This window comes from Ovis aries, chromosome 16 (assembly GCF_016772045.2).
Source record: "Ovis aries strain OAR_USU_Benz2616 breed Rambouillet chromosome 16, ARS-UI_Ramb_v3.0, whole genome shotgun sequence".
Taxonomy (NCBI): domain Eukaryota; kingdom Metazoa; phylum Chordata; class Mammalia; order Artiodactyla; family Bovidae; genus Ovis; species Ovis aries.
The window spans coordinates 38566354-38588873 of record NC_056069.1 but is presented as its reverse complement, the minus strand read 5'-3'; the positions used below and the strand labels follow the sequence as shown (position 1 = coordinate 38588873).

Sequence of the window (22520 nt, the reverse complement as noted above, 5' to 3'; positions counted from 1 at the left end):
TACTGTCAAAATTCCAAACATTGTGATAATCAAAGAGCCAGCTTCAGAAAACCTCATCTGATGCTTCAAAACATGACCAAGCCAGTGATTTGTAGAAATTCACAGCCAGCTTTCTGCATCACTGCTCCATTCCCCAGCAACTTGAGTCTGCCAAGCTAACTGCTTGCTCTTCTCAAGTTTTAGCCAAGGCATCCTGGGAGCTCCTTTTTGCCCAAGCTGAAAGCCCTTCCTATGTTCTATCACTGAGCAGGATCCCAGTCACAGTAAGCATTCTGATCTGTGGATCACTGCCTGCAGTTGGCCTCTGAGATCCTGGGATCCTTCAGGGATTGGACATTCCCAGGGGCAGCTCCAATATGGTTGAGAGCAGGGGGAAAGCTTAACTCTGTGTTCTCACAGCACTTTGCAAAACAGTTCATCATCCATTCTCAAAGTTGGGGGAGGGATGCTGGTACTCTCAAACCTCAGTGAGACACCCCTTACAGACCTCACATCTATTATAATATATCCCACTTTTAACTGTTCATTTCCAGAAGCCAAGTGCTAGTCATATTAAAGAAGTGATGCTCAAATCTATTTGGTTCTCTTTTTCATGACTGATTTATTCCTTGTCAGAAGTTTATATCCCAGATAAATTCCAAAATTGAATTTCTTCATAAAATTGCCTTCCTCATAATTACCAAGAATTAGTCCTAAAGATTATGTTTTAACATTACTTGTCTCTAGTTTCCTCTTGTTAATAAGAGTCTCTGGATCATAAAAATTTGAATACAGCCTTTCATAGTCTTTTCTCCATCTAAAGGGTTCTTCTTAGAACAAGAGAACAAAATTTTCCAAATAGCATGGCCACAAAAATAGAATTCTGTTAAAGTCTTTATATTTCTTTTTTGTTGATTTTCCCAAGAATACCCCTGGTTCCTCGAAGATCCATTTCTCCAGAGTCAGCTTTATCCAAACCAAAAACAAAAAGCATCCTGAAGGGCAAGATCGATTACACGCTGGAAAGTGTAGAGTTAAACTTTGAGACTGATGAGAAGATGGTGATGGATACGTGGCAGCAGTCTTCTTTGGCAGTATCTCACATGGTAAGCAATGCTGGTTTACATTTTCTTTTAATAACACCCATTCATTGAATTCCAAAATTGGCAATATGCTATGAATGTAAAGCTTACACAATGTTCACAATATACATTTATATCTCTCAGAAGTTTCTCTTTTTTTTTTTCCTAAAAGAAATAAGAGAAACAGAGAGGCCAACTTTGCCATTTAAGAATGGGACCCAATAGGGCCAGATTTTTAATCAGGAATTTAGCCTACACTTTCTTTAAGTCTTAGTATTACCATCATTACCAACCACTTGGTTGTCTGTTTCCCAAAGCCCAAACCTTCTGTGATCATATGCTCTTCCAATCCTTGTAGCAGTAATTGTCTCTCCTACTCTTGACTCTTATTGTCTATGTTATTGTTTATAATTTTCATCTCATTAATGTTTTCCTGAATACTTAACAATTCTAAAACTTTCTGTATCTGCTACACCTAGCATAATGCCCACATCTAACACAATATTGAGTCCTCAGTACGTTCTTGAGATGCTTCTGCTGCTATGCTGGTGACACTGATGTTCGTATAAATGATGATGGCAGTGGCAATGAGCTGTAGCCTGCAAAGACCACAACTACCAAGCACCAGAGAGTAGAAAGCCAGATCTAGAAGTTCTAAAAAGAGAAGTTGATTAATTATTTTTCTTCATTTAACTGAACATGAACATAATTTACAAGTCTTATGCATCCCACTAAAATTACCTAGGAAAATAAGTTTTAAAATATTAGATTCTCAGAGAGTATCATACAGCACCAAGAGCCCTGGCCATACCTCTTGGTTAAGCTGAGTGATCTCAGGAAAATCACTTAACCTCTCTGAGTCTTCAGTTCCTTATCTGTAACATGAGAGACATTGTACCTAGCCTTTCTTGAATGATTGAAAAGGTCCAATGAAATAATGAATATGAAAGTTTTTTGGAAACTAAATATAATAGATCATTATGTTAAGAAATTTGTTTAAAACTGTACCACTTTGCTTACAGACTTTTGAAAACCATACAGAAAGCATAGGAGGAAGGATTGTTTAGTAATTAATATTCCCAATAATTACATTTGAATCCTGATTTATGACTTAACCCAGGTCTCCCGCATTGCAGGCAGATTCTTTACTAGCTGAGCTACAAGAGAAGCCCAAGAATACTGGAGTGGGTAGCCTATCCCTTCTCCAGCAGACCTTCCTGACCCAGGAATCGAACTGGGGTCTCCTGCATTGCAGGTGGATTCTTTACCAACTGAGTTATTAGGGAAGCCCTTTATATTCCTAGTAGACTTCCAAATAATTTTGACATTAAATAACCTTAAGAGAACTTTCCCTGCTGGCTCAGACAGTAAAGAATCCACCTGCAATGCAGAAGACCTAGGTTCGATCCCTGGGTTGGGAAGATCCCCTGGAAAAGGGAATGGCCATGCACTCCAGTATTCTTGCCTGGAGAATTCCATGGATGGAGGAGTCTGGACCCCGACAGTCCATGGGGTCGCAACAAGTCAGACACAACTGAGCAACTAACACACACAAGCGAACTTTGAGTTTCAAATAAGAAAGGCTTGATTCAATGAAGTGATGCAGGGAGAACAGGACCAGCTGAGATCAGGGCAATTGAAATGACAGCACTTTGGCCTGGGCTTTTTCTGTACACAGCAGCTTTACCAAGAGCTATCCACTTAGTATGTTATGTTAATTTTTAGCAGAACTTTCTTCTAATTAGCAGGTATGCAATGATTTCAAAGAAACTAGTCATGTTTAACGCCCACTATGTCAAAGCATTATTTCTAGAGTTTCTTCAGTCTTACAAGCTAGATTACTAGGTGTACTGTGAATTATGCTAATTTTTGAAAGAGACCCAGAAGTGTTTGAGGGAAGTGGACTACAAAAATGCAGGTAATGATAATCACCGTCACCATTATCACAAGGCTGTTTACAGAGAAGAAAAATCCAATTTTAAAGGAAATTGCTAACTTATTGTGCCTTGCAAGAACGGATTCAAAAACAAATTGCTTGCAATTTAGGTGAGTATGTTAACAGTTTTACCAAGAATTTGAAAGTACAGTATATATCATGAAATTCATTTTTATCAAAAAAAGCATCTGATTAAAAAGCATGCACGCACACCAAAAAAGCTGCCTTGCTCTTTGAAACCTTTCTGCATCCCTCCAAGGTTCCCCTAATACCGAAAGAGCTGTGGGTGCATGTGTGTGCTCAGTCGCTCAGTCGTGTCCAACTCTTCATGACCCCATGGACTGTAGCCCACCAGGCTTCTCTGTCTATGGAATTTTCCAGGCAAGAATGCTGGAGCGAGTTGCCTTTTCCTATTCCAGAGGATCTTCCTGACCCAGGGATCAAACCCGCATCTCTTACGGCTCCTGCATTAGCAGATCGATTCTTGACCACTGCGCCAGAAGCTGTGGATATATTCTGTAGTATATGGTTATGACCCAAAGGGATGGTACGGGGAGGGAGGAGGGAGGGGGGTTCAGGGTGGGGAACACGTGTATACCTGTAGCAGATTCATGTTGATGAATACAATACAATATTGTAAAGTAATTAACTTCCAAATAAAATAAATAAATTTATATTAAAAAAAAAAAACCAAAGTGCAGGCAGCTCATAACTAAAAAAAAAAGAAAGAAATCCTGTCAATCAGTAAGCCTTTCCTGGGCATCTTCTATGAGTATTAACACAGACGCTAAAAGCTATGGATAAAACTAAGACACAGGGCACACTTAGCTCTTGGGAACTCTCAGCCCATTTCAAGATTGGAGATGAGCATTAATAGTCATAGAACAGCTGAAGGCTTCCTTGGAGGCTCAGATGGTAAAGAGTCTGCCTGCAATGTGGAAGACCCAGTTTTGATCCCTGGGTCGGGAAGATTCCCTGGAGAAGTAAATGGCAACCCACTCCAGTATTCTTGCCTGGAAAATCCCATGGAGAGAGAAGCCTGGCAGGCTACAGTTCTGGGGTTGCAAAGAGTCAGACACAACTAAGTGACTAACACGCAGAACAGTTGAGGACAGTTACATGCTGAGCCACGGTTGTGAAGCTTGGTGGGATTCTGCAGCAGGGATCTGGAGAGCACAGGAATTGGCTGGTCAATGTTGCCCACAAGACAGCAAATTTCTTTGAAGGTAAACATTAGATTGTGCCTTTTTCCTCTTTCGGTTCACCTCTATCCAACTTCCCCTTTCTCCTCCAGGCCCCTAACCCAATTCTCCCCAGAAATATCATCAGTCTTGGACACAGTGAGAACATTATAAACAAAGTCCGTGGACCTCCATTTCCTCACCAGTTGCCTTACTGAGATTTTTAAGTTTTCAGCCATCTGTTGCTACCGCCCCCGTGGTGTGTGGGGCACACACCATGTGTGTGTGAAAGGGAGAAAGAAAACCTTGAAAACCTTGTCTCAGCTTTCGTTTCTCAGTTTGATACCCATAAATGCCCTTCACCTCTCCAGTAGCCATTGGACACGTTTTAGCAGGTCTAGTCTTTTATAATTTATTTTATTTTTAATTTTTATTTTACCTTGGATCATAGTTGATTAGCAATGTTGTATTAGTTTCAGGTGTGCAGAAAGTTATACATATATACATTTCTATTCTTTTCCAGTGGTTTCCCTGGTGGCTTGGATGGTAAGGCTTCCCTTCTAGCTCAGTCGGTAAAGACTCTGCCTGCAGCGCAGGAGACCTGGGTTCGATTTCTGGATCAGGAAGATCCCCTGGAGAAGGAAATGTCAACCCACTCCAGTATTCTTGCCTGGAGAATCCCATCGACAGAGAAACCTTGCAGGCTACAGTCCATGGGGTTGCAAGAGTTGGACACGACTGAGTGACTTTCACTACTACCCACTCCAGTATTCTTGCCTGAAGAATTCCATGGTCAGAGGAGCCTGGCGGCCTATAGTTCATGGGGTCACAAAGAGTCAGACATAACTGAACTACTAACACATATACTTTTTCAAATTCAATCCCACTCCTGGGCATATATCAGGAAGATAACATGGTTTGAAAGTTGCGTTCTTTCTAACTGCAGGCACAGCCACAGCTGCACAAGCCCCAAGACAAGGTTTTCCTGAGGCCCACCGAGCAGGGAGAGGGAGGGGTCCCAGCAGCAGTTCACCCCACCCCATTCATCAGCTGTTGTGTTGTGACCGCACAGTTAATCTCTTACACCAGGAAATCTGTGAGAGTGAAAGGAGGAGGGTACAGATATGGAGAGAAGTTCAAAGTCTCCCAGAGAGAGGAACTTAAGAACCAGCAATGTGGTTAGTCATCCTCCATGAACATCATACATTCCTGGGGTGATGTCTAGTGTTAGAATAGAATGGGAACCCAGGATTCAAGTGTCGGTGAGCCCAGTTAATACAGGGCATGGACTCCCAAAACTTGACTGAAGAACAAGACAGATTCTCACTAACTTTATGTACAAAGCACAGACATATATAAAGTACACAGGCAGGTACACTTCTGCAGTATTCAGATTTCATGGAGGGGAATGTAATTAGGAGAAATGGACATAAAAACAATCAACAGCAAAAAACAAACAAACAAAAGATTGAGAAACACTGATTTAGGGGAATGCCCCATATTGAAAGCCAAGAGATAACAGGAACTTGGAAGAATCAGTTCAGTTCAGTTCAGTCACTCAGTCATGTCCAACTCTTTGTGATCTCATGGACTGCAGGATGCCAGGCTTCCCTGTCCATCACCAACTCTCAGAGCTTGCTCAAACTCACATCTATCAAGCCGGTGATGCCATCCAACCATCTCATCCTCTGTCATCCCCTTCTCCTCCCACCTTCAATCTTTCCCAGCATCAGGGTCTTTTCCAGTGAGTCTGTTCTTCGCATCAGGTGGCCAGAGGATTGGAGTTTCAGCTTCAGCATTAGTCCTTCCAATGAATATTCTGGACTGATTTCCTTTAGAATGGACTGGTTTGATCCAGTCCAAGGGACTCTCAAAAGTCTTCTCCAACACCACAGTTCAAAAGCATCAATTTTTCAGCACTCAGCTCTCACATCCATACATGACTACTGGAAAAACCATAGCTTTGACTAGATAGACCTTTGTTGGCAAAGTAATGTCTCTGCTTTTTAATATGCTGTCTAGGTTAGCCATAGCTTTTCTTCCAAGGAGCAAATGTCTTTTAATTTCGTGGCTATAGTCAACATCTGCAGTGATTTTGAAGCTCAAAAAATAAAGTCTCTCACTGTTTCCATTGTTTCCCCACTATTTGCCATGAAGTGATGGGACTGGTGCCATGATCTTCTTTTTCTGAATGTTGAGTTTTAAGCCAACTTTTTCACTTTCATTAAGAGACTCTTTAGTGCTTCTTCACTTTCTGCTATAAGGGTGGTGTCATCTACCTATCTGAGGTTATTGATATTTCTCCCAGCAATCTTGATTCCAGCTTGTACTTCATCCAACCTGGCATTCCATGTAATGTACTCTGCATATAAGTTAAATAACTTGGAGGAATAGTGATCATTCAATCCATAGGTCTGAAATTGAGAAAGAAATGCTTGCATGACTCTGAAGCTTTCCAGGTTTGGAGGCAGGAATGAGGAAACAGAAAGATGCATGGCAGGCAGGGCTTGAGAAAGTGAGTGGCTGCCACACAGATGGCCTCAGAAAGCCACATTTTGGGACAGAGATAGGTTTCCATTTAAGTGAAACATCAAAGTGTGTCCTGTAAAGACTCAGTATATGGCATGGTTGTTTCAGTAAAAGGCGGTTTCAATGACATTGGGTGATGACTCAGTCCAAATAGTCATCATTTTTCATAAATGTTGCAGGAACTGAAGTGTTCCTCTTATACAACCAGGTGGCTGCTGAAATTCATCAGAGGCTCATGGAAGAAGAAAAAGAAAACCAGCCAGCAGAAACAAAAGAAAAACTTCCTCAGGCAGCTGCAAATAAAAAAGTGAAAAAGGAGCCTCCGCCACCGCCACCACCACCCAAGAAAAAGAAAGAGGACAAAAAAGGAAAAGGTATTCACAGCTTTAGCATCCAGAACCGTGGATGCTTAACCTCTCCTTGGTGGAAAATAAGCACTTAACCAGGCACATGAGCCTCTGAGCTACTAGAATGCTGTTCATTAGGTTTTATTTAGAGACTCAGGAATCTGTAAGCTCGAATGTTAGCTGGCAAACATTCTCCATGCCAGCCCCTTTTAAGTTGTTTATCCACATAACCAAGTGTATCTAGGGGGAAATAAATCTCAAAGACATGTGAAAAGAACCCCAAGATGACACTGTACAATCTGAAAAGTATGTGAAAGGGGACTGACAGTAGCTGCCTTAATCAAAAGAGGGTTACAAGCAACAGGTGGTAGTTTAGTCACTCAGTCGTGTCCAACTATTTTGTGACCCCATGGACCATCATAGCCCTCCAGGCTCCTATGTCCATGGGATTTTCCAGGCAAAAATATTGGAGTGGATTGCCATTTCCTTCTCCAGGGGATCTTCCCGACCCAGGGATGGAACCAGCATCTCTTGCATCTCCTGTACTGCAGGCGATTCTTTCCTGCTGAACCATCAGGGAAGCCCAAAAGCTAATTCTGTGTGTGTAAATTTCAGGCTTGAAGTGAAAGTGAGAAAGTATTAGTCACTCAGTTGTGCCTGACTCTTTGCGACCATATGGACTGTAGCCTGCCAGGCTCCTCTGTCATGGGATTCTCCAAGCAAGAATACTGGAGTGAGTTGCCATGCCCTTAGGTTTAATTCAGATCTCAGGTTTAACTTAATCTCCTAGAGGCCTCCTCCTGCCTAAAACTCTTTAACATAGAGTAAAAAGAGGAAAGAAAACTTAAGTTGGGAGACACCTCCAATAACCTTGGGGATGAGCTCCACCACAGATATATTCTGCCCTCTGAATGTTCCCACTTGTACATTTCTGAAGTGACTTAAGGCCAGAGAGAAAGAGAGGGAAGCATATGAGCAGAAGTCCCTCCACTGATCAGTTGCTCCTGGTTTGTTAAGTCCCCACCATGCAGAACACAATGAAGATGAGTCCAAGGGACCCAATGGCGAACTTACATAAAAAATCAGAAACGTGGTCCCTGCCCTGACAGAACTGTAGTCTAAGGCAGAGACAGACATGTGACCAACCATTATTCTTTATGTGGAGGTACAGGTCCCTGGGGTCACCATAGGGTTGCAAAGAGTCGGACATGACTGTGCGACTGAACTGAACAGGTCCCTGGAGAGCACAGTCACCTCACTCCATCTGAGGAAATAGGAAGTGCTTCCTGGGTGGAGTCCATCCAGGTATCTAGAGTGGGAGTTACAACAAAGCCCTGAGGGTGGGGGAGGCGTGAGGTGATGGCCACTGGAACAGAGGAAAGAGTAGCACTACAATTAAGAACTTGTGATCCTCATTTGTCTCAAATGGTAAATTTGAGACAAACCCTCCAGGGTTTCATCTGGGCTAAATAACATAAAGGAAATAATCAGCATTTGAAGGAAATGATTCAATTTACTTTAATGGAATAGTTAGTTGGGTCGAATTTCCTAATTCTACAGATGCTAATACAGAAACCCAGAGAGATTAGGGCTCTTTTATCTGTATACTTATATCCACTACTGCAAATAAGATGCAACACATCTAATTACAATTTCTTTGTTAATATTTGTCTTCTTCCCAAAATTTGAACCCCCTGAGAGCAGACATTCAGGAAAGATTTACTGAACTAAGAAGAATTGTATAAGCTGGGCTTGCAGCTAGAATCAAACTGCCATTTCTTATGGGTGGGTACATTCTCAGGCAAACACTGACAAATCCTTATTTTCTAATTCTCATAGACTATCTCTGAAGTACTTGTAGTTAAGTACTAGTTAAAAAACGATGAAGTGTGTGTGGGGGGGGTGTTCCTAAGATGGTGGAGGAATAGGATGGGGAGACCACTTTCTCCCCCACAAATTCACTGAAAGATCATTTGAACGCTGAGCAAATTCCACCAAACAACTTCTGAACGGTGGTGGAGGACACCAGCCACGCAGAAAGGCAGCCCATTGTCTTTGAAAGGAGATGTTTTATCATCAGTGGAGTATGGATGGAGAAGTCTTGAGGCTACTGTAAGAATAAGACTGAAAACCAGAGGCAGGAGGCTTAAATTCAAAACTTGAGAACACCAGAAAACTCCTGACTCCAGGGAACATTAATTGACAAGAGCTCATTCAAAAGCCTCCATACCTACACTGAAACCAAGCTCCACTCAAGAGCCAACAAGGTTCAGAGCAAGACATACCAGGCTAATTCTCCAACAGTGCAGGAACATAACCCTAAGCATTAAAATACAGGTGGCCAAAAGTCACACCAAACCCATAGACACCTCAAAACTCACTACTGGACACTTCATTACACTCCGGAGAGAAGAGATCCAGCTCCACCCACCAGAACACCGACGCAAGCTTCCCTAACCAGGAAACCTTGACAAGCCACTCGTCCAACCCCACCCACATGGAGGAACCTCTGCAATGAAGAGGACCACAAACTTTCAACATACAGAAAGGCCACCCCAAACACAGCAATCGAAACAAGATGAAAAGGCAGAGAAATATTCAGCAGGTAAAGGAACATGATGAATGCCCACCAAACCAAACAAAAGAGGAGGAGATAGGGAGTCTACCTGGAAAAGAATTCAGAATAATGATGGTAAAAATGATGCAAAATCTTGAAAACAAAATGAAGTTACAGATAAATAATCTGGAGTCAAGGATTGAGAAGATGCAAGAAATATTTAACAAGGACCTAGAAGAAATAAAAGAGTCAATCAATAATGAATAACACAATAACTGAGATCAAAAACACTCTGGAGGGAACCAACAGTAGAATAACTGAGGCAGAAGATAGGATAAGTGAGGTGGAAGATATAATGGGGGAAATAAATGAAGCAGAGAGGAAAAAAGAATTAAAAGAAATGAGGACAACCTCAGAGACCTCCAGGACAATGTCAAACACCCCAACATTCAAATCATAGGAGTCCCAGAAGAAGACAAAAAGAAAGGCCATGAGAAAATACTTGAAAAGATAATAGTTGAAAACTTCCCTAAAATGGGGAAGGAAATAATCACCCAAGTCCAAGAAACCCAGAGAGTCCCAAACAGGATAAACCCAAGGTGAAACACCCCAAGACACATATTAATCAAATTAACAAAGATCAAACACAAAGAACAAATATTAAAAGCAGGAAGGGAAAAACAACAAATAACACACAAGGGGATTCCCATAAGGACAACAGCTGATCTTTCAAAAGAAACTCTTCAGGCCAGAAGGGAATGGCAGGACATACTTAAAGTGATGAAAGAAAAATCTACAATCCAGATTACTGTACCCAGAAAGGATCTCATTCAAATATGATGGAGAGATCAAAAGCTTTACAGACAAGCAAAAGCTGAGAATTCAGCACCAACAAACAAGCTCTCCAGCAAATGCTAAAGGATCTTCTCTAGACAGGAAAGACAGAAAAGGTATATAAACTCGAACCTAAAACAACAAAGTAAATGACAATAGGATCATACTTATCAATAATTACCTTAAATGTAAATGGGTTGAATGCCCCAACCAAAAGATAAAGACTGGCTGAATGAATACAAAAACAAGACCCCTATATATGCTGTCTACAAGAGACTTACCTCAGAACAAGGAACACATACAGACTGAAAGGCTGTACAGACTGAAGGGCTGGAAAAAGATATTTCACACAAATGGAGACAAAAATACAGCAGAAGTAGCAATACTCATATCAGATAAAATAGATCTTGAAATAAAGGCTGTGAAAAGAGACAAAGAAGGACACTACATAATGATCAAAGGATCAATCCAAAAAGAAGATATAACAATTACAAATATATATCCACCCAATATATGAGCACCACAATATGTAAGTCAAATGCTATCAAGTATGAAAGTGGAAATTAACAGTAACACAGTAATAGTGGGAGACTTTAATACCCCACTCGCACCTATGGATAGATCAACTAAACAGAAAATTAGCACAAAAACACAAACTTTAAATGATACAATGAACCAGTTAGACCTAATTGATATCTATAGGACATTTCACCACAAAACAATGAATTTAACCCCTTTCTCAAGTGCACACGAACATTCTCCAGGATAGATCACATCCTGGGCCATAAATCAGGCCTTGGTAAGTTCAAAAAAAAATTGAAATCATTCCAGGAATGTTTTCTGATTACATTGTGGTAAGATTAGATGTCAACTACAGGAAAAAAAACTATTAAAAATGCAAACATATGGAGGTTAAACAACATGCTTCTGAATAACCAACAAATTACAGAAGAAATAAAAAAGGAAATCAAAATATGCATAGAAACGAATGAAAATGAAAACACAACAACCCAACACCTATGGGATTCAGTAAAAGCAGTGCTAAGGGGAAGGTTCATAGCAATACAAGCTTACCTCAAGAAACAAGAGAAAAATCATATAAATAACCTAACCCTACACCTAACACAACTAGAAAAAGAAGAAATGAAGAACCCCAGGGTTAGTAGAAGGAAAAAATATATAAAAATTAGAGCAGAAATAAATGAAAAAGAAACAAAGGAGACTATAGCAAAAATCAGCAAAGCTAAAAGCTGATTCTTTGAGAAGATAAATAAAATAGACAAACCATTAGCCAGACTCATCAAGAAAAAAGGGAAAAGAATCAAATCAACAAAATTAGAAATGAAAATGGAGAAATCACAACACAGAAATACAAAGGATGATAAGAGACTACTATCAGCAACTATATGCCAATAAAATAGACAACCTGGAGGAAATGGATGAATTCTTAGAAAAGTATAACTTTACAAAACTGAACCAGGAAGAAATACAAAATAGAAAATCACAACACGGAAATCAAAACTGTAATCAGAAATCTTCCAGAAAACAAAAGCCTGGGACCAGATGGCTTCACTGCTGAATTCTACCAAAAATTTAGAGAAGAGCTAACACCTATCCTACTCAAACTCTTCCAGAAAATTAAAGAGGAAGGTAAACTTCCAAACTCATTCTATGAGGCCACCATCACCCTAATACCAAACCCAGACAAAGATGCCACAAAAAAAGCAAAATACAGGCCAATATCACTGATGAACATAGATGCAAAAATCCTTAACAAATTTCTAGCAAACAGAATCCAACAACATGTTAAAAAGATCATACATCATGACCAAGTGGGCTTTATCCCAGGGATACAAGGATTCTTCAGTACCCACAAATCAATCAATGTGATACACCACATTAACAAATTTAAAGATAAAAACTATATGATTATCTCAATAGATGCAAAGAAAGCCTTTGACAAAATTCAACATCCATTTACGATTAAAAAAGAAAAAAAAACCTCCAGAAGCAGGAATAGAAGGAACGTACCTCAACAAAATAAAAGCCATATATAATAAACCCACAGCAAGCATTATCCTCAATGGTGAAAAATTGAAAGCATTCCCCCTAAAGTCAGGAACAAGACAAGGGTGCCCACTCTCACCACTACTATTCAACACAGTTTTGGAAGTTTTAGCCACAGCAATCAGAGCAGAAAAAGAAATAAAAGGAATCTAGACTGGTAAATAAGAAGTAAAACTCTCACCGTTTGCAGATGACGTGATCCTCTACATAGAAAACCCTAAAGACTCCACCAGAAAATTTCTAGAGCTAATCAATGAATGTAGTAAAGTTTCAGGATATAAAATTAACACACAGAAATCCCTTTCATTCCTATACACTAACAATGAGAAAACAGAAAGAAATTAAGGAAACAATTCCATTCACCATTGCAACAAAAATAATAAAATACTTAGGAATAAATCTACCTAAAGAAACAAACGACCTATATATAGAAAACTATAAAACACTGATGAAAGAAATAAAAGAGGACACTAATAGATGGAGAAATATACCATGTTCATGGATCAGAAGAATGAATATAGTGAAAATGAGTATACTATCCAAAGCAATCTATAGATTCAATGCAATCCCTATTAAGCTACCAATGATATTTTTCAGAGACCTAGAACAAATAATGTCACAATTTTTATGGAAATACAAAAAACCTCGAATAGCCAAAGCAATCTTGAGAAAGAAGAATGGAACTGGAGGAATCAACCTGCCTGACTTCAGACTATACCACAAAGCTACAGTCATCAAGACAGTATGGTACTGGCACAAAGACAGAAATATAGATCAATGGAACAAAATAGAAAGCCCAGAGATAAATCCACACACCTATGGACACCTTATCTTTGACAAAGGAGGCAAGAATATACAAGGGAGAAAAGACAGTCTCTTTAACAAGTGGTGCTGGGAAAACTGGTCAACCACTTGTAAAATAATGAAACTAGAACACTTTCTAACACCATACACGAAAATAAACTCAAAATGGATTAAAGATCTAAATGTAAGACCAGAAACTATAAACTTCTACAGGAAAACATAGGAAAAACACTCTCTGACATAAATCACAGCAGGATCCTCTATGACCCACCTCCCAGAATAATGGAAATAAAAGCAAAAATAAACAAATAGGAGCGAATTAAACTTAAAAGCTTGTGCACAACACGGGAAACTATAAGCAAGGTGAAAAGACAGCCTTCAGCATGGGAGAAAATAATTGCAAACAAAGCAACTGACAAAGAATTAACCTCAAAAATACACAAGCAGCTCCTGCAGCTCAATTCCAGAAAAATAAATGACCCAATCAAAAAAAATGGGCCAAAGAACTAAACAGACATTTCTCTAAAGAAGACATACAGATGGCTAACAAACACATGAAAAGATGCTCAACAACGCTCATTATCAGAGAAATGCAAATCAAAACCATAATGAGGTACCATCTCACGCTGGTCAGAATGGCTGCTATCAAAAAGTCTACAAACAATAAATGCTGGAGAGGGTGTGGAGAAAAGGAACCCTCTTATACTGTTGGTGGGAATGCAAACTAGTACAGCCACTATGGAGAACAGTGTGGAGATTCCTTAAAAAACTGGGAATAGAAATGCCATATGACCCAGCAATCCCACTGCTGGGCATGCACAGCCAGGAAACTAGAATTGAAAGAGACACATGTACCCCAATGTTCATCTCAGAACTGTTTATAATAGTCGGGACATGGAAGCAACCTAGAAGTCTATCGGCAGATGAATGGATAAGAAAGCTGTGGTACATATACACAATGGAATATTACTCAGCCATTAAAAAGAAGGCATTTGAATTAGTTCCAATGAGGTGAATGAAACTGGAGCCTACTATACAGAGTGAAGTGAGTCAGAACGAAAAACACCAATAGAGCATATTAACACATATATATGGAATTTAGAAAGATGGTAAAGATGACCCTATATGCGAGACAGCAAAAGAGACACAGATGTAAAGTACAATCTTTTGGACTCTATGGGAGAAGGCGAGGGTAGGATAATTTGAGAGAATAGCATTGAAACATGTATATTATCATATGTGAAACAGATCGCCAGTCCAAGTTTGATGCATGAGACTGGGTGCTCAGCGCTGGTGCACTGGGATGACCCTGAGGGATGGGATGAGGAGGGAGGTGGGAAGGGGGTGCAGGATGGGAACACATGTACACATGTACATGGCTGATTCATGTCAATGTATGGCAAAAACCACTGTAATATTATAAAGTAATTAGCTTCCAATTAAAATAATTAAATTTTTTAAATGAAGTGAATTATGAATTCTTGACCATAGGCTACATTTCCACTGTATCTGCATGAGGCTGTTCTCTGGTCTTTCTTGATGAGAACCTGGGGAACACTGGCCAGGGCAAGTATCCTTTGAAGACTGTTGTTTCTCCAGGTGGCCAGCACAATCTTGGGGTTTGCTAATTTCTGTTCCCAAACTCTAAATTGAACCCTCTTTGGATTCTGTGACCATGTCTGCACTAGCCGCATATCTCATCTTTCTGTGATGCTACATGAATGGGGCGTTTTTATATGTGTCCAGCCAGATACCACATGGAGAATTCTCAAGGAAGGATTATTAATGCTTCATCACTCACACTGTCTGGCCTGGGGTCTCTCCTTCCCAAATCACTAGACATGTATATCTCTACACACTCCACTTTGTAGGCATTTTATCCAAGACCCTGTGTGTATACTTGCCCATTAGCAGATAACTCAGCATGATTCATTACCCTTTCAGGTAAATCCCCACCTATGGCAGAAGCTACTCCTGTAGTAGTGCCAGCAGAAGAGACTGAGGAAGTGGAATTAAAAAATGAACTGAAGCTCAGAATAAAGGAAGAGCATCTTGCTGCCCTGCAATTTGAAGGTAGCAATTGGAAAGAACTAAGATGATATTCTGAGTAGAAAATAGACCAGTAGGCAAGCAGCCCTTGGCTGGATTTGTGTCTATGAGGCACAAGCAAACTGACTGAAAGGCATAACACTCAGTTGGCTGTTTTCACATGACCATATGAAAACTAGATCTGACTGTTGTATGATTGTCTGCTGGGATCTCAAAAAGGGAATTTGGGAAGCGGTTAGGAGAGCATCAGTTCAGTTCAGTTCAGTCGCTCACTCATGTCTGACTCTCTACGACCCCATGAATCACAGCATGCCAGGCCTTCCTGTCCATTACCAACTCCCAGAGTTCACTCAAACTCATGTCCATTGAGTCGATGATGCCATCCAGCCATCTCATCCTCTGTCATCCCCTTTTCCTCCTGCCCCCAATCCCTCCCAGCATCAAGGTCTTTTCCAGTGAGTCAACTCTTCGCATGAGGTGGCCAAAATACTGGAGTTTCAGCTTTAGCATCATTCCTTCCAAAGAAATCCCAGGGCTGATCTCCTTCAGAATGGACTGGTTGGATCTCCTTGCAGTCCAAGGGACTCTCAAGAGTCTTCTTCAACACCACAGTTCAAAAGCATCAATTCTTCAGCGCTCAGCTTTCTTCACAGTCCAACACTTACATCCATACATGACCACTGGAAAAACCATAGCCTTGACTAGATGGACCTTTGTTGGCAAAGTAATATCTCTGCTTTTCAATATACTATCTATGTTGGTCATAACTTTCCTTCCAAGGAGTAAGAATCTTTTATTTTCATGGCTGCAATCAGCAGTAATTAAAATCTCAAAGTCAAAAAACAGAAGCAATATTTAGAGTTGGTGTGAATTTACAGGCTGAAAGAAGGCTTAAGGTTATGCTTCTATAATATAATAAGAATAATTTAGGCATCTCATTAGGTGAGTAAACTCTGACTAAAGGTTAACCAGTCCTGAAAGGGAGCTCTTGGGAGTAGACCCCATGGAAGAGTTAGTGACGGATCAATAACATTCAAGGGCCTCCTTCTCTATGGAGAGCGACAATTTTATACGACATAATCTCCTCCTGACTCTTCCAGGTGTTTTATAACACAATTCAAACAGGAATTTGAAAAGATCGAGAAATTGAACCAAAGTATCCTCATTGGAAAGAAGCCATGGTCAATATACTAGATGTCAAAACCATAAAAATGCAGCGTTGGATATGCTGGGACCCATTAACTACTCAATGATGATTAGCCACTAAAGATACTTTCCATCCCTTGATTCTCTCCTTTTCTCCCCTCCCTTCATCCTCCTACCCCCTGTTTTCTTATTTCCAAGAGTAAAATCTGAAGGATGTTGAACACAGGGAGTCAAGACACATGCCTGTCACATTGCCTGTTCCCACATCTGCTTTCAGTAGCTAAGTATACGTCATCCTTCAGTTCATTGCATACGTGGTTCCTAGTGTGGCTGAATTCACATATTTACACAGTAAAGGTTTTCTGAGTTTCTACTATATGCCAGTCCTACAGTAGGTGAAAAAAATATACACATATATACACAAACACAAAGCATCAAAAGAAAAAAAATAGAGAGGAATAGAACTGCAAATGATCACTTACAATATGTTGTGATATTGGAGCTCGGTGGACAGGACAAAGGGCAAAAGCAGGAAGTCAAGAAAGACTTCCGAGCAGTTGAATTCATGCTTGAGCTGAACAAGAAGAATGTGAGAAATGTGTGCAGGGGACGATGAGGGCACAGATTGGGGAGGGGAACTAGGTGACCCACCGATGGGGAGTAGCTGGGGAGTCTGAGGCACATTCTGGAAACGAGGGATCTGGGAGATGGAGGGTCACATAGGCCCTGTCCAGAAAGTTCCTTTTCCCTTATGGCAACTTGGAGCTAGTAAAGAATTCTGGGCAGAAAGTGCCCAGAAGCATGTGTGCAGGCAGGTGAGACGGGTCACTCTGGGGTGGGTAGATTTGGGTTTGAGGTGGGAAAGGGAACTTAGAGAAAGCAGGATGGAGGTGGTTGCTGTAGTGGAGGCGAGACATAAATCAGTGTCAAAACGTGGCAATAGAAAAAGTAAAGAAGAAGGATTGGACAGATATTTTAGAGGGAAATCACAGACCTCACTGTGTGCCCAGAATATCAACGGGCCCTGGGACCATGGGCTTCACCCTCCTCTCACCTGTGCTGAAGAACATGGTGTCGCCTTCCCAAGGTTCTAAGAAGAGAGATCAAGAGACTTAGTTAGCCTCCCCCTTTTTGAAATTCAGAAATTATCTATTTCTGTTTTCCCATCCCAATTTATCAAATGGTATATGATAAAGTGCAATTATATGTAAAATTGAATTATAATTTTTTACTTATAATAATAAGTAAACTGTCAAAGGACTCTACTACATGCTGTTTTGTTTCCAACGTGGATAGGTTATTAATTATCCATGTTAGTATATCAAAGATGTGCCAAAATTTCCACAAACTAAAGCATAATTGGTTCAAAATTGAATTTGGTTCATCAGAAAGTTCATGCCATATAAAACATTAAAAACATTTTTATTTCTTTTTTAAATAGAGATAGCTACACAGTTCCGACTTGAACTGATAAAGGTAAAAGCATTGGCTTTCCTGGAAGAGTTAGTAATAAAGGCGGTTGATGTATATAGACTCATGGACAAGTGGCTCGGTGAGAGGTACTTGAATGAAATGGCCAGGTAAAGAACTGCAAGACATTTTAAGTATTTTGAGTATTTACTTTGCTAATGCCTGAAGACTAAAATTGACCAAAAAATGTTAAGATGTTTACAAATGTGAATTATATTTATAAATAGAATTCTGACCTCCCAGGGACGGCAGAGCCTGGTGGGCTGCCATCTATGGGGTAGCACAGAGTCGGACACGACTGAAGCGACTTAGCAGCAGCAGCAGCAGCAGCAGCAGGAAATCACCTATATGCTTGTGTTGCTTCTTTTTAACCATAGTTAAGTCATGTATCAAAGGGCACTACTACACATTATTTATGATAGTTTGGTTCTCACACTGCTCCATGAGGACCTTAGTGTACCAGGTAAGCATATAAGCAATTTAAAATTATTCTTTAGACATGATATAAAATTTCATATCTTTCTAATGACAGGCATCTTATTAGTCAGGGCCAGTGAGCGGGAGATGGAGAAGGCATTTAGAGGAATGCTTTCCCCGTTAGGCTGATTCCCTCGTGACAGCCAGTTTACTTTTCTGTTAGATTCTACAGGCTTTTTAGATCCTCATTTGTAGTGAGGAACAGAACTGTAGTCTAGAGCAGAAACAGACCTGTGACCGATCATTGTTCTTTATGGGGAGGTACAGGTCCTTAGGGAACATCTCATCCTCTTAATTCTCCCCTGAAAGGTGTAAGAAAGCAACTCAGCAGAGCAGAAATGCCCTCAACAGTCAGGAGACCAAGAGATGGGGACTCTCTCCTTGTCCACAAATTACAGCACGCCTAATCACTTCCAACCCCACAAGCCTCATCTGTAAAAGAAAACACTCCAACCAGGCTCTTCTAGAGGTTTCTGCTAGATTCTGGGCCACACCACAGTTTTCAATAAACATTTACTGATAAGTTGTAAGTCACGGCATACATAGAATACAAACGGCAAGTGTTCTTAGAAGCAACGTGAGCCAGCTAGAAGATGGTTAGTATGGTTTGTTTTCTCCAGTTCTTGCCTCATTGTGAAAGTTCTGTTGTAAAATCCTCAGCTTCATTGTTTGTATCTAAGTTTCTCTCTCTCACACACACACACATGCACACACATACCCCTCAGCCTGGTCACCTCATTGCCATAATGCTTAAAATAATTAGACAGTTACTCATAGAACAGTGATGTACAGTCCTCATCTCTGCCTGCCACTTACAAATGAAAGCATATCTTATTCATTCTTAGGGTTCGCAGCGCCCATCCTTGTGGTCACTAAGTGTAAATGCTGACTTTTATCTGACAGGTGCATATTTCTCAGATGGGTTGTATGTGTGCGTCTCTCTCTGATACCTGAATATGGCCACAAGAAATGAAAACCTAGTACTGTTCAGCTATGCTGTTAGTTTTTGGTTCTTGCAAAAATCCTCCAGTGGCAAGAAAAAATTAATAGGGAGACCTAACGGATCTCTTTCAACTTCGAATCCCACTTTCATTCTCCTGGCATTTCTCCTTCAGTTCAGTTCAGTTCAGTTCAGTTGCTCAATCATGTCCGACTCTTTGCACTCTACCCTTTTGAGGGTACTCTTCATAACCTTCCACTAGATGGCGCACTTATTTTGATAACCTGGTTCTGGCTGGGTCTCTGCATGCATTTGGCGTCCCTCCTAACCCAGTGCCCCTTCTCTGCCCCACCCTACAAACACCATCAAGCAGAAAGTACCTAGATAATACCTACTATATGGGCACTCACAAACACCTCACTAATACAGTGTACTGGAATTAAATTCAAGATTGTCTTTTGAAAGAAAATGACTAATACGATTTTTTTGTTGTTGTTTATTTTGGTGTTCCTGAGTTATATACAAGCAGATTAAATATGCACTTTTCTGCCATGTTCAATCTTTATTGCAAGATATAAGATTCTTTCTGTATTACAGTGATATTTTAGTTATTGTATAAAACTTCTCTGGCCTTTAAAGTAGCCTTTAGTTAGATCCATAACTATAATCCCTCCTGCTGCTGCTAAGTCGCTTCAGTCGTGTCCAACTCTGTGCGACAGCAGCCCACTAGGCTTCCCTGTCCCTGGGATTCTCCAGGCAAGAACATTGGAGTGGGTTGCCATTTCCTTCTCCAATGCATGAAAGTGAAAAGTGAAAGTGAAGTCGCTCAGTCGTGTCCGACTCCTAGCAACCCCATGGACTGTAGCCTACCAGGCTCCTCCATCCATGGGATTTTCCAGGCAAGAGTACTGGAGTGGGGTGCCATTGCCTTCTCCGAACTATAATCCCTAAGAAAGCCTAAATCCATGCCCTATGTGATTTCAAATTAATAACCATAAGGTATGGAGTTATGTGTTTTGGGCTCCCTTGCAAAAATGAGGAATTTGGAGAGCTTAAGTCACTAACTCAAGGACCCAGGGCTGGAGACGGTGTACAATGAGAGCACAGCTTCCAGGGTTCTTTCCACTGCACCACAGTCACTCTAAACTGTGGCTGCTTATACCATGTGATTTAGCTGGGAATTACTATTCACCAGGTTTCCCAGATGACTCAGTGGTAAAGAATCCGCCTGCAATGCAGGAGATGTGGGTTCAGTGCCTAGGTCAGAAAGATTCCCTGGAGAAGGTAGCGGCAACCCACATCAGTATTCTTGCCTGGAGAATCCCATGGACAGAGGAGCCTGGTGGGCTACAGTTCATTGTGTCACAAAAGAGTTAGACACAACTAAACAATACCAACAACGTTATTCTCCATAAACATAGGAAAGCAATTTCAGCAGGCTTTGTCAGAGTCCATTCTGTCAAATGGGTCTTAGATAACATCAAACTCCTTGATATAAAGTTGGAAAAAAGCCATTTTTCTTGAAATCCATTATCAACTTTAATTCACTTTACATACAACTTGTCCTCATTTCAAATAAATGTGTTATACTAATAGTCATATTTTACAGGTTTTTCTGTCATATAACCTTATTCTGGTCCATATTTAGAATGAAATATATCTCTTGACATAATCTTGCCTAATACTAATAAAATCATTTTAGTGGAATCTCTTTTTGTTCAGTTTTGTATAAAATGTGGGACTAAAAAAATAAAATAAAATGTGAGACTATTAGCCCTGTAATGAGCATGTATTTTACTTCTAATCTATGTTTATTTATTTTTATCCTACCTTTGTACAAATGGACTTGAGGATAAATTAGAATTTTTAAACATGCAGACTGAATTTTCTAACTTAGCTATATTTTCTAATGTGTTAACTCTTTGTGTATATCTAGGAAGAAAACACTATTAATCTGATAGTATTTTCAATGAGGATAAACCTATTCATGTTTCTATTTTCAGTGTGGAAAAACTAACTGGGGTAGCTCGCTATCACATTGAAACATCAACCAAAATTCAGAATGAACTTTATTTAGACCAAGAAGACTTCTTCATTAATGGCGATATCAAAGTCTTTCCAGATCCACCTCCTCCGGTACGCCCTCCGCCTGTGGAAAAGGAGGAAAATGGCACCCTGACCATGGAGCAGCTTGACAACCTCCGGGATCAGTTCTTAGATATAGCGCCCAAAGGTAGGAAAAGTGATTATTGTGAAAAGAGGAAAAAAAAAAAAAAAGTTTGAGGTTAACCAGGAAGGCAATCACCTGTCCACAAGTAAGACAGCCTTCTGGGGTCGTGTGGTGCTAAAATGAGCCCTTGCTTCATTCTAATTTATCTAGTATTTGCTTCATACAACATAGATCTGAATTAAACAGAGCAAAACAGTGTCTAACACTTTGGCGGTATGGCGACTCTCATCCCTGGTAATTCTCCTCTTTGCTCTCCCTGCCCCTGGCTAGCCATTTGGCAAACTTGAGCATTACTTCATCTGGCAGTCAAGAGGCAGCCTTCATGCATCCTTCAAGTTTAAGTTTCATTGGGAATTTACTGGGATTATGAGCTATGTTTCTATCTTCCCCAACTAGTCTAGGGAGGGAGACCAGGGAGTAGAGAATTTCCCATTTATGCATGCCTTTTCCTTCCATGTTCTGTAGACCAAGAGTAGAACCTTTGTGAGCACATACTTGCTTAATCAATTGACGAATTAATCTGTTCACATGTAAGTGGACACATTATTTTCTGCACACAAATTCTTGATTTCCTTCACATTTTATTATTATGACTCTGTAACACCTACATAGGCTTTTTTTTTTTTTAAGCTTTGGATGTTTCTACTTATAGATATTCAGCAGTGAGTGCCGTCAACTGACAGCACACGTAATTCAGACAGAACATGGAGGATCATCATCTCCGTTTTATGGGTCAGGATACTGAGTGGCAGAGCAGTTGAGAACTTGCCTATGGTCACATAGCCCTCAGGACACTTCAGGTTCAAAGATCTTGTCCCTTCTCGCTGAACCAAGTTGCCTCACATGAAGAGGCTTGTCTTCCAACTTACTGTCTCCTACTTACTGGAAAATC

The 22520-nt window shown here is 40.4% G+C and overlaps 1 protein-coding gene across 12 annotated transcripts in view; it reads left to right on the top strand.

The window, feature by feature from the left end:
- Positions 1–22520, top strand: part of SPEF2 (sperm flagellar 2) — a 201707-nt gene that overhangs the window by 131294 nt on the left and 47893 nt on the right. For all 12 annotated transcript variants that reach the window (XR_003591923.3, XR_009596799.1, XR_009596798.1 and 9 more), the window contains 5 exons: positions 905–1085; positions 6916–7081; positions 15261–15389; positions 17953–18091; positions 21402–21631. Coding sequence is in view for 7 of the 12 variants with exons in the window: in XM_027980125.3 (XP_027835926.2) it covers positions 905–1085; positions 6916–7081; positions 15261–15389; positions 17953–18091; positions 21402–21631 (845 nt within the window). In the remaining 5 variants the exon portion in view is untranslated. The remainder of the gene's footprint in view (positions 1–904; positions 1086–6915; positions 7082–15260; positions 15390–17952; positions 18092–21401; positions 21632–22520) is intronic.